General features: G+C 34.2%; 3 protein-coding genes across 3 annotated transcripts; 1 reads left to right on the top strand and 2 right to left on the bottom strand.

Moving 5' to 3' along the window:
- Positions 1 to 2,243: 2,243 nt before the first annotated feature.
- LOC147395012 (uncharacterized) lies at positions 2,244 to 7,876 on the bottom strand. The gene is made up of 2 exons (XM_086453051.1): positions 7,485 to 7,876; positions 2,244 to 3,887 (listed from the first exon to the last, which is right to left on the bottom strand). The coding sequence occupies exon 2, from the start codon at positions 3,796 to 3,798 to the stop codon at positions 2,878 to 2,880; it is 921 nt and encodes a 306-aa protein (XP_086309177.1). The 5' UTR covers positions 3,799 to 3,887; positions 7,485 to 7,876; the 3' UTR covers positions 2,244 to 2,877.
- A 497-nt stretch (positions 7,877 to 8,373) lies between these two features.
- Positions 8,374 to 9,886, top strand: LOC147395011 (cryptic loci regulator). The gene is made up of 2 exons (XM_086454178.1): positions 8,374 to 8,878; positions 9,400 to 9,886. Exons 1-2 carry the CDS (start codon positions 8,495 to 8,497, stop codon positions 9,592 to 9,594), a joined length of 579 nt encoding a protein of 192 aa, XP_086310304.1. The 5' UTR covers positions 8,374 to 8,494; the 3' UTR covers positions 9,595 to 9,886.
- A 519-nt stretch (positions 9,887 to 10,405) lies between these two features.
- On the bottom strand, positions 10,406 to 14,553 carry LOC147395010 (protein DEHYDRATION-INDUCED 19 homolog 6-like). Its single transcript, XM_086454177.1, has 5 exons — positions 14,369 to 14,553; positions 13,454 to 13,596; positions 12,517 to 12,594; positions 12,170 to 12,411; positions 10,406 to 10,769 (listed from the first exon to the last, which is right to left on the bottom strand). Exons 1-5 carry the CDS (start codon positions 14,445 to 14,447, stop codon positions 10,667 to 10,669), a joined length of 645 nt encoding a protein of 214 aa, XP_086310303.1. The 5' UTR covers positions 14,448 to 14,553; the 3' UTR covers positions 10,406 to 10,666.
- Positions 14,554 to 15,737: the final 1,184 nt, after the last annotated feature.

Raw genomic sequence — 15,737 nt, 5'->3', positions numbered from 1 at the left:
CAATGGCCCGGACAAAATGGTCGTGATTTTAGGGGGGGCGAGATAATCCTGAAAATCCGTTCTTAGGTCAAATTACAAATTACAAATTGTTTGTATAAAGTTGAAATCACCAGTAAGCACCGATCAATTATACAATGTTCACGAATCTTTGAATTTTTATTTGATAAACTTATCGTGTGCATTACACTACAAAAATTTTTAGAGTTGTGATTTTCTGATCTCCTCTCTGGCATACGCTCCTTGACGTGGAATGGGCTAGAATCATAAATTTTCTCGAGATACACAATTGTACATCCTCATAAATATGGGCAATTGTGTATCCGAAGAAAAAAAATCTATGGTCTTGACACATATCATTTCAAGGAGCGCACGGGAGAGGGGGGGTGGGTGTCAGAAAATCATTATTCAAAATTTTACTATTATAATGAGAGAAGGTGAGTAGGAGTGGTTCGACAACAAAATTTAAATTCCAAAAATACCCTCACCTTAACATTTAAACAGAATATAATTAATATCATTTTAGTCAAAAACCTAGAAAATTGCAATAGCACTTTTTTGAAACCAGGTGATTTTGTTTTCAAAATTATAAAAATATTCATGTAATTTTTAAAAATGCCCTTTGATTAATTTTTAAATTGTAAATAAACCCTTAGGTACATGTGCATTTGCACATGTCACCTTCAAGTACATAATAATTGGAGAATGTTGGACATTAGTGTATTATTAAGAGTATTGCAAAAATATAATTATGTATTCTTAACTTATTTTGCCTTCTAATCAAAATTTTGAAATAAGAAAAAAAAAGGAAAGAAAGAAAAGATTGTTTACTTGTGAGGTGAGGTATACTCATCTAAATCAAACCCTAGATGAACAACCTCCCCCCCCCCCCCCCTTCCATGGTTTTTAAACTCGGTATTTGGTCTCGTCTCGTTCACCTCTGATACCGAGTTGACTCGGACGATACGTCTCGTCTCGTCGAGTCGTCTCGTTCAACATTAAAACAATGGTTTTTAACCATTTAAAAAATCTGAAAAAATCAGGAAAAATTCAGAATTGATTCCTATTAAAAAAATGAACCCCTCAAAAATATAAAATTAAAAAAAATTATAATATACCTATCAATCAAATTCAAGGTAATTAAATAAGGGTCCCGTTCAATGGCTAATTTTTTGGCAAAACATTTTTCAAAACATGAGTTAGAAGTTTTGGAATGGGCTAATTTTGGTGAAGATGATCTCTACGGTGAGGAGATTATCATCACCAAAAATCAGCCCAATCCAAAACTTCTAACCCCATAAAAAATAGTTTACAAAAAATGGACGGTCCACGATTTTTCAACTTGTAAACATGGGTTAGAAGTTTTGGAATGGGCTGATTTTTTGTGAGGATGATCTCCTCACCATAGAGATCATCCTCACCAAAAATCAGCCCATTCCAAAACTTCTAACTCATGTTTTGAAAAATGTTTTGCCAAAAAGTTAGTCATTGAATGCTACCCATTAAATAAAACACATGTTTCCTAAGATTAGTATAAATTTCTACTGAAATTTTATCAAAAAACTTCTAAAGAAAAAATAAAACAAATTATCAAAAATACATTTAAGTATTTATCACAAGAAAGTAATAATATCACTCAATAGCTATTGCTTGTAAAAATAAAATAGAAATTTCATTTTTAACTTTTTTTTTCACAAAACTCGGTTGTCTCGGTTAACTCGGACGAGATTTTGAAAATCTCGTCCGATACAACTCGTTTGTCTCGCGAGTTAATGTAAAATCTGTAATATCTCGGATATCTCGTTTGTCTCGGACGAGTTTTGGGAAAATATCGTCCGAGACGACTCGCATAACTCACGAGACGCGTTCGTCTCATAACTCATTGTGAGTTGGTCTCGTTCACCGCTGATACCGAGTTAACTCGGGCGATACGTCTCGGTCTCGGACGAGTTTTAAAACCATGCCCCCCTCCCCCTCCCCCTCCCCCTCCCCCAACATACGCCCCATCACATAACCATAAATCATTTTCCTCGAGATACATAAGAAAAAGATTTGTGATTGTGCATATCCCGAGACAAATGATATGTGGTCCTGTGACAAGGGTTGCAGAGAGGGAGGGAGGGAGGGGGGGGGGAGTTAGAAAATCATTACAAATACATTTTTTAGAATTAATGACTTTTAAAAGAAAGCTGTTATTGTCACGCCAACTTTTACTAATGCCACACCAATTCCTATGTAAGTCACTAAAGAATTGCACACAGTTAGTGTAGCATTAGTAAAAGTTGGTGTGGCAATAGCAACTCACTTTTAAAAACAGAAAAAGGGAAAAAACAAAAGAAGACAGAAAATGAGAGAAAAGATCATTAAAGAAGGGCACATCCATGTGCACTGCACAAACACAAGCTTTTACATTCAGTGCTTCCATCACAATCTACTAAATCAAAGCCCCCATCACTACATCAGCTTTCTTGTAACATATATTCAGTCCATTTGGATCTGACATCATTAGTTTTATATTTCAGAATTCATTTATAAAAATAAAATAAATAAAAATATATTATAAAAATTTCTCACTTATCAAGAGAGAGAGAGAGAGAGAGAAACAAAGAGATAGGTTTGTGTGGAAACATGAATTTGTGATCCAATCTGTTCTGTCAACAATTGTCCATTTATTCAGTTCCAGCTGTAACTAACTTCCAAACCCCCCTCCTCCCATGTGATTCCACCTCAGCTTTCTTTCTCTCTCATCATCTCTTTCTCTCTCTCTCTTCCCCTCTCTCTCCTCCAAAGAGTCTCATCTTCATCTTCCATGAACATATGATGATAATGGTTATGATGATGATCATATGTTAGTAGATGATGAAAGGTCTCATATATCATTCATTCAACTTTCCAAGCATAGAGAAACAAACAATACCCAGATAACCCACATGAATTATATCCCTCTCTTGAACTAGAACCAAAAGTCTCAAATGATAATGGTGTAGATGTCAATGATGATGATGATGATGGTGGTGGTGGTGGTGATGACAATGATGTCGTCGTCATTGTCATCGTCGTCGTTGATGATGTCGATGGAGATGTAGATGATGATGATAATGTTGGCTTAAATATAAATAAACCATGTCTTAGACCATGACTAAATAGCCAATCATGAACATCCCAATACACTTCTACTCTAACTTTATTAACAAATATTAACTCATTACCTCTAAATTTCCATTGTAGATGCTTCACATGTATTGCTAAATGCCCATCTATTCTTACCTCCATTTCAGGATCAAATCCACCAAAACAATTGTTCCCATTGTTCTTATTGTTATTGTTGTTGCATTGTATGGAGATCTCATGAAACCTTCCTTTCTCATGAAATTTAGCTCTAGTAGAGAATTTTTTCTTACCAAATATGTGCTCTCTCTTTGAAATCAAAATGGGTTCGACGAGAGCCGGGCGTGATCGGGTCTTTCTACAGGCATCTTTCTTCATATCACCAAGTAATAATACGACCTCCTCGTTGCAAACAATTGCGACGTAATAATCGGATTGTGGTTCAGTCTCACCATTGAATTTGGCATTCTTGAGATCCCAAAACACGTTAACGACATTATCGTTGACTCGAAAATGCTTCGACCCTTGTTTCCTCCAGAAGCACCATGGCTTTAGCTCAAACTTGCAATTGTAATGGTTGTCTCCATTTGGTCCTTCAATTGAGACAGATAGGCCATGGTGTAACAAATTCTTGGACCATGTAATGGTGATCAAACGACATTGATTCACAATTTTTGTTCGGTATATGGACATGAATACACTTTGGCCTGACCTCGTTACGATGGATGGATCATCGGTTAGCTTCTTGACCGATGAGAAACAAGTCGGGATTCCAATTGGTTCTTGCATCATACCCAATGAATTATAATTAGAAAAAAATAACAACTAGGCCTAATTGGATCAAAGAAGAGGAATAGATGGAAAGCTAGAAGAAGAAAAGATGGAGATGAATTAAAGTGAAATAATTTTTGATTGGTAATGTTTTTGAAAGAGAGATCTTACTCATAGATGATGCCAGTAGTTTTCTTGGCAGAATATATCATCAAGAGTGAATAAAATAAATAAATTTCCAAACTGGCAATTTGAGAGCAGAGGCGTGTGAGTGCAACAAGAACGACTCTTTTATATTCAACAATTTGTAAACCTGGCGGCAGGCTTTTTTTATATTTTTTATTAAAAAAAAAAAAAATCAAGACCACTTCTAAAATTCTAGGTGGTTTTGCTCTATGTTACCAAACCAATTTATTATTAGTTTTTTTTTCATTGTTTATATTAAAATTTGGATTATTATATTAATTTATTTCTATTTAACTTAAAAAAAAACTTAACAATATAATTGAACTTATAACTTTGGGTGAATTACTATTTCTTGAGCTGAATTTGACGAATCTACAGTTTCGACTCATTGTTCATTTTAATTACAGAAGTTTTAAAATGAATATTTTGTAGATTTAAAGTGATAATTTCATAGGTTTAAAGTGACTATGACTTTTATACTTAGAATAATTGTAATAAAATGATTCCCTCACAAGGCATATTCAATTGACTCCCCTTGACATGACATATGCTAGAAGTGTAGATCTATACTCCTAGGGATACGCAACTGCACCTTTTTATGAGGATTGACATGACATATGCTAGAAGTGTAGATCTATACTCCTAGGGATACACAACTGCACATTTTTATAAGGATGTGCAGTTGTGTATCCCCAGGAGTACATATCTATGATTCTCACACATGTCACATCAGGAGGGTTGATTGAGTATGCCATGTGGGGTAGTTAGATTATCACGACTCTACTTAGAATTGTACATATGCACAGGCTAACCAAACTAGAAAACCAATTAAGGAATCAAAGCAAACCAAGAAATGAATTATCTCAATCTGTCCCCTACGAGCTGGGTTCATTCTAGAGTGACGAACCACAAACCTAAATTCGAATTGAGTGAACCCATGAATTAAGTAACATAGATTTTGCTTATATTATACTTTTTATTTCTGTAAAAAAAAATATATATATGCATGTTTTTCATACATGGTGAAAAGTTTGGAGTTTAAATCTCTTACAAAATAGACTTTGGAGGCCATGAGATACCATGTGAGGGGGAAAAGGAGAACAATAAAAATTATTAGGAAAGGTTTGGTTTTCAAATGTGGGGTTTATAAAAATTTTACAACTTTTTAACTTCTTTACAGGTTTTGGAGAAAAGCAGAGAGTAGGGAGGAATCTAGGGGTGGCAGGTTCAGATCTGGTCCAACCTTGATATTAAGAAGAGATATTAAATGTAAATAACTAGTAAACTTTGGTACAACTATAGTATAAAGGACAAACAATCAAAAGGCAAGAAGAACAAAGGAATCCAAATGGATACTAATTACTCGATTTCTTCATAAATCAGATAAAATTATGATTTAATTTCATTATATTTTCCGTTGTAATTTGATATTTATGATTTTGTAAGGTGATGTGATGGGGGAGTCTAAAGTGAGTACAGAATTAGTAAGTCAAATTATCAAGACTCTTACTTATTACAACCCAATTAAGAATAAAGAAAATAAAGATCTGCTATTTACAGAAATCAGTTCCAACTCTAGAAGTTGACTTCTAGAAGAAGCAGAAGCTAAGAATTAGAAAAGTCATATTTAGCAGAAGCTTATTCGTTACAAAAACACATAAACCAAAAAAGCCTGTTCGTTTTATAATTTTTTATTGTTGGATTCTGGTAAAATGACCAAAATATCCTTAATGTTGATAATGCACCCAGAATGCACAAAAAATGACCAGAATACAATAAATATATAATTACATTAATATATAAATTTATATTAAAAAATTATTAAAATAATTATTTTCAATTTAAATAAATGTATAAATTTTATGATTTTATCAAAATTTCGACAGCATCTCCTCTTAAAATGGATATATGAAATTTTCCTAATAAAGAAAATACCTGCATAATATACAATCTAAAAATATTGGAAATTTGCATATGATTATGAGTGAATAAGTGCACTATTAGCAATACCTCTCAAGCAAAGTTCATCCTAATGGATTCCAAAAGCCAATGAGCATGCCAAACACTAAAAAATGAAAAGAAAAGAAAAAAAAAAAAACAGAATAACAATTCCATCTTTCTTGATTATGGATTTCACTTATTAAAAACAAAGACGGGCATTTTATTTTGCAGTAGTTTGAGAGATAAAATTGAGTTATGTAAATTTAATAGAGTGATGAACTAATGGCAATGGTTTTCATAATTGGCTAGAGATAATTCAGCTCATCAAGTCACAAAACTTGAACCATGCTAACAATCCCATGTAAGACATTTTTTATTTTCATTTCTATTATAAACAAGTAACACAACTTATCAAAAGAAAACATACACATACAACACATGTAATACACTCATTCATTCGGACATACTCATAAGAATTAGCTAGGCACAAAATTCTCTATTTTTTTTTTCTAAAAATTCAAAATATTATTTGAATAAGGGACTACCCGATTAAATTGGTGAATCGATGAATCAATCAGATATTTGTTGATTAATCATCAAATATGATAACATTTTTACCCTTCACCCTCAAATTTTATGTTCATTCAATAACAAAATCTCAAGAACGAGATAAGATTTTTAGGGAGGTTGAAGATAATGGGTTTTGGTAAAAAACCGAAAAACAATATTCATATTCCCTGACAAAATCTTCACGAAACTTTTCCAAATTTATTAGAATTAATCGAATTGAACCCTCACTTAATAAATATCAAATCCTAACTTTGTCACTATAATAAAAACCTGCCAAATGGAGAAATTACATCAATGAGATACGCACTTCTCACAACCAGCTGGAAGAATGGTTAACACATGATCTCCACCATTATCAAGGAATATCATGTCAGTCAGTCATTTTATCGAACATATAGATAGTAGACACAGAGGGGAAACGAGAGAAAATCTGAATTTAACAAATAGGGTAATCTCATATTGGAAATCTAGAATATAACGCATTAATAGATCCAAATATTTTGGCATATTGGTATGGCTACATATCCTTTCCACTAATCTGTCATCTCATCTCACATATCCATCAAAATATGAAATTAATCAAAATACAAGCGAATAATTAATCAAATAAAAAATCGATACCTTAAATATGAATTCTTCAAATTTATAAACAATCAATCAACTAAACATGATCAATAACTCCCAAACCTGATTCCTAAATTAACTTATCAAAAAAAACAAAAATTACATCACACACAAAACTCTTCAAAATCATAAAAGAAAAAAATTTAATTAAACAAATAACCACCAAATAAAATGGGAAATAAAACTCCAAATCTGAATCCCAAGTTGCAATCCTAAATAAAATCCTAGAAAATACTCATTCAGCACTAAACCCCAACATAAAATTTCGAGACATGAAAAATCGATACCTTAATTGGTTGTTAATGGCAGAGAGCAAGGGACGAGATCTGTCTTTTGTCATTAGGGCTTTTCGTTTGGTTAGTTGTGAGAAAAATATGGTAGAGAGAAGGAAGGGATCTCTGCGACAAAGGGAAAGAGGAAAGAGGTGAACTGCGATAGTCGATCGATGAATTTGCAGGAGATGAAGATGAGAAACATAAATTGTTTCTCGATTTCTTATAACTTGAGGGAAAGATGAGAGAGGGGAGAAGGGATCTTGATTGCCAATCGTTTGGGTGAGGCTCTTACAGTAGACAAAGATGAGAAAGGCAAGAAGGGTGTTGCCACAATCGATCGATTTAGGTTATATTTTAGTTGGAAATTCGATTAAAGGTAGGGGGTATTTAGGTAATTGTACTTGAACCATTTTTCGGTAAATGACTTCGCCCAAGAGCCTTATGAAGAAGCGCGCACGGGACGACTCTAAAAAGAGTCATTTTTTGACTTTTTTTTTAAAATCTGTTGGCATGAAACGAATGTAGATGATTAGGCTTTTTATGCTTAAAAGCCAAAAAAACGAAAAAAGCGGTTTCAGAAGCCCAAACGAAAATGATTGAGAATAAGTAAAAATTGGAGTGCTAATAACATCTCTCTCTTTTTATTTTTGCTAGATTTCTAATTTTTGGGTTTAGGATTTTATATGAGCATAAGCATAATTGTAAACATGTTTAATTGAGTGTTATCATGTTTTGTTAATGTTGATTATAATAACTTGAGCCAAATCTTCATAATATTTGAAAAGTGTGTTTTAATCTATAATTGGGGTGTGATAAAAATTTTAAAATTGCGGTGTGATAGTAAAAGTTGAGGTGCGAATAGCAGCTCTCAAAAAGTGCTTTTTATAACACCTGATAGTCCCCAAAATGAATGGCGGGAAACTACAATACTCTCTGAAATCTTCTGAGCTTTGTTTTTTTTTTTTTTCCCACACTTTTCATCTTTAATTCTTTTTTATTTTGAAATTTGAATTTCGTCAGCCATGGCCGCCGAAGCAGCGGTAGCAGCTTGGGAGGTAGATGAGTGGGAGCTCTGCAACGATGATGGCTTCGTTTACAAGAGAAGAAAGAGAAAGAGACAACATGAAGACGACTCCATTCCTTCTGGATCTGCTGCTACTGCTGCTTCAGATCAGGAGGCGGAGCTGAGGCAGAGGAGGAGGGATCAGAAGAAGCAGACATTGATGAAGCTTAGAGATCAGTATCAGAGAGAGATTGATCATTGGGAACAATTGTCGAACACTTTGCGGGGTATGGAAGAGTCTACCAACAAATTCCATCAATACCACCACGAATCGTCATCTGTAGTTCCTCAACAGATCGAGAAATCTGTTTGCGAGCCTTCGATCGACGAATTACTCTTGCAGGTGATCTCTTTGTGCCATTTCCTTGTTAGGGTTTTTACTCGCTTTTCCAATATCTGCCCTTTCACGTATGTGTGCGTGTGTTTGAGAGAGAGAGAGAGAGAGAGATTGCATTTCATATCGACTTGAGTTTCTCTGAGAATTTGGGAGCTAATTCAAGGTTCATGAAAAAGCTAAAAACAAATCCCTAATTATTTTTTTTCAGATCTTCTAAAACACTCTTGTTGGCTCTGAATTCTCTTTGAAATTTGAAATTTTGAAGACCTGCCTTTCGTGTGCGCGTGAGAGAGAGAGAGAGAGAGAGAGAGAGAGAGAGAGAGAGAGAGAGGATTTCTGATCGGGAAATTGCATTTTACATTGTCTTGAATTTCTGTGAGAATTAGGAATGAATTCAAGGTTCATGAAAAAGCAAAAGCAAATCCTTAAAAAAAAAATTCAATTTTTCGTCCACACTCTTGTTGGATCTGAATTCTCTTTGAAATTTAGATTCTTAGTGGATTTCATCCGAATTTTCTGAATTGCAGACGGAAGCTCAAGAAGCCATAATTCAGGATGTTTCAAACCTGTGTGACACAGCGGAAGCGCTGTGCAAGGCAGAGGAGGAGGGCTTGAAGTCATCTCTATTTGACCTTCCAGTATGGGCAACTCCGGATGCCCTAATTGAATCTCTATCAGATCCAGATTACTGTAACAATGAAGATAATGCCCAGAACACTTGAATGTAATTATCTTTTTCTGCTATATTATTTCTCTCTTAAAATTTAAATCTTTCATCCACAGTTTTGTACATTCCTCTCTTTTGCTAACTCCCAGAAAACTATAGACTTGGACTGAAAAGTATGTAAACTGGGTTGAAGTTCAAAGGCTGCATTGTGAGAAACTCAAGGTGTAATTTTAACAATCTCTTGAATGCGTAGCCTATATCGAACCATAAAAATAAAGAAAAAAACACACAGCACAACAAGATTTATGTAATTCGAATGCTTAGAACAGGAGGTCAAGATTACTTGCCAAATACAGAGAACACACCCAAACTATTTGGCAACCTTACGAATAATCACGTTGATTATCTTTATGAATGATACCGAGATGAATCAGGCGAGTCATCTTGGTCTTGACAACATTTATAACCATGAGATCAGATCAATGCATCTTCATGAATGATACCGAGATGAATCAGGCGAGTCATCTTGGTCTCAACAAATGTATAACTATGAGATCAGATCAATGTATTGAGTGCCCATTTCCTTTAAAAACTGGATTATTTCTCATTCCAAATAGAGTCAAATATCATACGATTCTCTCTCACTGAAACCCTAGATTCCTTAATCACTCTCCATGTTACAATACACATACCCAAAACATGAAATACCAAATGTAGAATGACTTTTGGGAAAAGATGCCATTGAAGCTTAAAAATAAAAAAGGCGATGATACCTAGTATTTGTTCATCAAAGAAAGCTTTGAATAACTGAATCTAGGGCATACACAAGAGGTTAATGTAAAAGTGACAATTAACAATAATATCTCCCAAGGATTTTAACTAGCTTCATTACTGAACTTTTTAAACAGTGACTATAAATATGCAAATAGATTGATAGATGTAATCGCATTCTTTAGCTACAACAGTGGATATGCTACGACGTATTTGTTATTTCCAAGAAAGTTTTTTTCTTTAATAGAAAATGTAGCATCTACTTAGGTTCCTAAAGCATTCACTGGCAAGGAAAACCAAGTGTTTGTGGCAACTCTCACATACAACTGGATTGTAGGATTAATATATGATGGATCCTAGAAAATGGTTGATAGGATCAACTGCTGAATGAATTCGGCTCTCTGGCTTCTTTTTTTGTAATCCTCTTCTCGAGCTTCATATGAGGTAGATGATTCCGTGCTGCATTGAGAGAAATCGTCAGCCATTTTCCAAAATGCTATGGATTGAGTCTTAAAACTTGAAGGGAAGTGATTTTGCATGACATATTCATCTTTCATACATCAATGTTGTTACTATTATTATGAAATTACCCTAAATGACGTTAATGCCACGAGTTTATATTATAGGGGCAAATTTGGGCAATAGCCTAATGATAAACGTCACAGATCTGTTTACAGTAGATATTTCAAACTACCCTAAAAGAATTCCTTAACTTCCAGTTGATAACAAATTCATACACAGCCAACATTAGCAGTTTAACATCAACTTTTGCGGAATTACATGATTCTCAAAATTAGACATGACCCATACTTCTATATGGTGCTATTGTCACACATTTATCCCCATACATGAAGATTATAAAGCCAACATGCACTTGTAAACCACGGGACAGAGGAACCCTTACCATTCTAGTACATGCTTGAATGGTAGAGCACAAAAGAACATAGAACAATGTTTTAAAGAGCACAAGGAATACATGATGCAGAATGCCAACATGAGTCAAGGTGTAGGCAATAGAGGAATATAGGACTACTAAGAAGGGGTATTTTGGGAATCAACTCAGACAAAAAAAAACTAAGGAAAAATGTGTCTGGGAGGTGGAGTTATAAGATATAGAGCAAGAAAGAAAACACATAAAAACCAAACACTACAGCTCCCTCAAAAAACCTAAGACACAAAATGACTAAAAAGCATGCAAAGCATATAAAACCAGCACTTCTCATAATGTGCCTCCCATTTTATCTACCATCATGGGTTAACATTCACACTTTGAACCAAAACAATCAACAAATAGCCCATAAAGTTTCTCCAAACTTTTGAAGATCTTGGTACTAAACTTATAGTATACATCATTATAACATGGACTCCACATGCTATGGTGGAAATATGTACCAAATAATTTTTTCATTAAATGAAAAGTTCCTTGAAGCACAAAAACTACTTCGGAAACTCAGTGAGTAGTAATGCCACAGACCTGGGTTCAATACCTGCCTCCATCTACTAGCCTACAGAAAAAGGAAAACAAATGTACAACTTTCTAAATACCATATTTATCGTTCTTTTTCTATTGGGTTCACTTCCCTAAAGTTTCATCAACCATTTTCATAAGCATAATTTTTTATTTTTGTGCTGGAAATACATGCTCTAGAATCATTAGTCCTCTTTAATATAATCATGCATGCAGTGCAGAAAATTTCACTAGTTTGCAGTATAAGAATTAATAGTAGAAATAACTTGAGGATGAGTTCCAGCTACATAAAAGGAGTAAAGTTCTAGGCACAGAGAATTATCACAATATAAGAAACCATAACACCTAACACTTAAATTCCTTACAAAACCATCAATTGTAAGGAAAATACCTTTTCACATCCAAAGTGTTTGACACACCGATACTGGAGTTTATGTCTGAGTGATCCTTGGTGTCAGGAAGAGCTACACTGCATAGAAATGGTGAGAGCAGTGGATCAGGTGTAGAATCAAGTGTACTACTCCCACCTTTTCTCGAGGTTACTCCAAGAAAAGAGCTTAGGTCTCGCAGTTCCTTGCCAATCATTCCTGAACTATTATTCCATAGACCTGATCTGTGATATTTTCGCCTTCGCTGAAAACAACACAATGACAATAATCGAACATGTCAAATATATAAACTCTTGTTTACCAGAACAAATAAATTTTAAACCCATGATCCCAACCTAGCGATTAGTACCTTTAACAAATGTGAGTGCTGCAACATAAAATGTCCAATCATATCCTTTCCTAAATTTTCTGCACATACAGGGCATACCTGCAAATAGCAACGCGATGGTGACAACTAGTAAAGATGACCATTTCTAATCATCTTGAGGAACTATGTACTTGGATATACAAAATCAACATAAATATGTTAACATATACAGTTAGTCAGTTTTTTTTTTCTACTGGTCTCAATTAATTGTATTTCAGATCACTAACAGTACATAAAAGTGTTTGCAGGTGCCAACTTAGCTAAGGCATGTGGAGTGTTGATCCCACGACCTAAGTTCAAATCTTGTTGAACCCACTTTCATGTTGACTACTAACCACCTTGCTTGCCTAGATTAGGAACTTCTTTAAAAAAAAAAAAAAAAATTTAATTGAGCAAAAGATCCTATTCTATTCTGTTCTCTGATCTTGTACAATTGCATCAATTTTGATCATATGTGTGATCAATGTACTTGTGAGGTTGTGGGTTTCGGCTGCGTTAAACTCAACAATTGGTGCTCACCTACTCAGGGGCGGAGCCAAGATTTTGCTCATGTGGGGGCAACCAAGAGTAGAAAAAAATTTGTGGGGACAATTAAGAGTGAAAAAAATAGTTGTGGGGGCAACTAAGAGTGGAAAAAAAAATTGTGGGGGCAATAGTGACAGATTTCTTTATCCACCGCTAAAAACTGTTTCAATAGTACATAAATCCATAGAATTTGAAAACTCTTGTGCTTGCCCCCACAGCCCCCACTCTAAATCTGCCCCTGCACCTACTAACGCGTAGTATGTTTATTTCCTCACCTGGATTAAATGTGTCGGTTAGTCATCCAACCCATTATAGCTGTTGGTCTGTGTAATTATGTCTTCAAGTACATATGTTAATAGTCCAATAGAGATCTCATTAAATGTGAAGAAATTACCGCATTTTTTATGTCGAAGCAGTGTTCTTCCTGTAGATGGTTACTGAGTATGGGCAGTTCGATATCAACATTACAAAAGGGGCAAGGCAAGCTAACTCGTGCATCATCATCTCCTTCATAATCATCCAAGCTCAAATGATTTTCTGTTGGATATTAGAACAACTTTCTGATAAATACAATCGTCTCAGAACCAAGTTACTACAAAGTTCACAAAAGTTAAAAATACAAAATATAAATCCATAATTCAACTTTCCAAACCCGTGGTTTAAAATATCAGAATGTATCAGATGATACATATTGGTATCAGCCAAGACCGATACAAAACATAATTTGGGTATATATTTGTTGATACCGTATCAGTTTTTAATTAATCGAAACATTCAATCGGTACGACATTTTAAACCTTGCCCACACCCACAACAATGAAAGTATCACTCTCAATTGATAATTCAGTTAACAAAATCCAACCCAGAAAAGCCAATGTCCCAAGAAGATTTTTATCAGAACCTGAAGTATCTCTAAAGAAAAGATAAAATTCTCTTCTTTATCAGAAAAACCTCTCCACAGATAAATCAACAAATTTACCAAAAAAAAAAAAAAAAAGATCAGAACTATTCAAATTCTTAAACCCAGATAGTATAATCACTCAGATAAGCTTTCAAGATTACTAAAAAAATTAAACCAACTGAACCCCAAATCCCCCAAATTTTGCAAAAGTAGACCCTCAAGAACAGCATCCAAACCCAATTAACTGCCACCAATGATCAAATACCCACCAAAAAAATAAAACTTTAATGATAATTTCAACTCCAATCAAAGATTCCCAATTTCCCAAACAAAGATAACTCTTGTAAACCCAATTAAGTACAGAAGAGATTAGAAGAAAAAGAGGAAATTGGGGGTTATGTTATGTACCAGAGTTGAGCCTTGAGGCTTGCATGGAAGTGAGATGCTTGGCTGATTGAATCCTTGAAGCCCAGAAATAGGCGTCCATGGCGTCAGTTTCTACACGGAATGTGTCAATTATTCCGGCCAAAGTGTCAGTTCCCGGCGAAAATGGAAAAACAGAAACACCAGAATTTCTTTTGCTCCCCTATATATAAGGGTCTGACAATCTCTAAAATAAAAAGTAAAAAATAATGATTGCTATTTTGACACGTGTCAATTTAAGAATTGAATTAGTTGGCAACACAGACCAGATGAGAGTGAGAGATTAAGAAAGACACTTTGGAAGACTGGAAGATTGTTTTTGTCGGTTAGCATATGTGAACACTTTGAAATTTAATGACATTCAAGTCCTGATGGCTGGTGAAGTGTCGTTATTCTTAACAGGACACGTGGCCATACTTGTATGTGGTTAGAAATATTTGATTGGTTTATTATTTACTAATATTTAATTCGTAATAAATTAATATTTTGCTTCCAATCATTTATGGTTTTTGGGGTTCATACCCAAAAGTATAGTCTATGGCCCATAAGCTATGTTCTTTCAAGTTGGATTTAATCCGGATTTGATCGGATCATCTATCCAATCTGATTCAGTTTTGAATTATTTATTTATTATTATTATTATTTTTTTGAAAGGTAATCGTGAAATTGGAGTCCAAGTGAGTCAAACCTAAGACATGGGAACACTTTCTACACGTCTTACCAACTTACTAAGTGGGCATTTTCTAGTTTTGAACTCGATCCAATTCATTGGTAGCTCTAGATCCAAAAAGAAAAGTCCTATTTTCTTTTATATTTTCTATCTATTGAGGCCTTGTTTGACAATAATGGTTCATTTGGTGAAAGTCCTTTTGTAAAAGAACTTCTTTTTTAATCAATTTGATGAGATCCGTAAAATTGATTATAGTGTTTTTTTCATAAACAAAATTTTCTTTTTTACTATTACAATATTTTTTATTAATTTAATATCTTAAGAACATTATGGATGTGAGGGGGTAATGCAATCATTAAATAAAAAAATGATGGTATTTTTATCTCAGAATATCAAACTTTAGGTCTTGTAACATTTTTACGAATGTTGAAAATATGAAGTTGGCCAGGACAATTTATGGTCTGTTTGTTACAGATTCCACATTTTGTTTCAGGATTTTGTGTCTAGGAGAAGCAAAAAACTGAAGTTGCGTCCAGGTGAAATTTTTTGTTGAAGAAGTTGATGAAAAAGTAGTAGAGAGAGGTTGAATTGATTTTATTGTTTAATTGATGAATTACGAAGAATGAGGGATGAAATCGTCATTTCATTCCCATATGTTCTTCGGTGTTGACTTTTCATAGTGGC

The sequence above is a fragment of the Akebia trifoliata genome, chromosome 9 (genome assembly GCF_017979445.1).
Source record: "Akebia trifoliata isolate Shusen 1 chromosome 9, ASM1797944v1, whole genome shotgun sequence".
NCBI lineage: Eukaryota > Viridiplantae > Streptophyta > Magnoliopsida > Ranunculales > Lardizabalaceae > Akebia > Akebia trifoliata.
The sequence above is the reverse complement of the archived record's forward strand: the minus strand, read 5'-3'. Positions and strand labels throughout refer to the sequence as shown.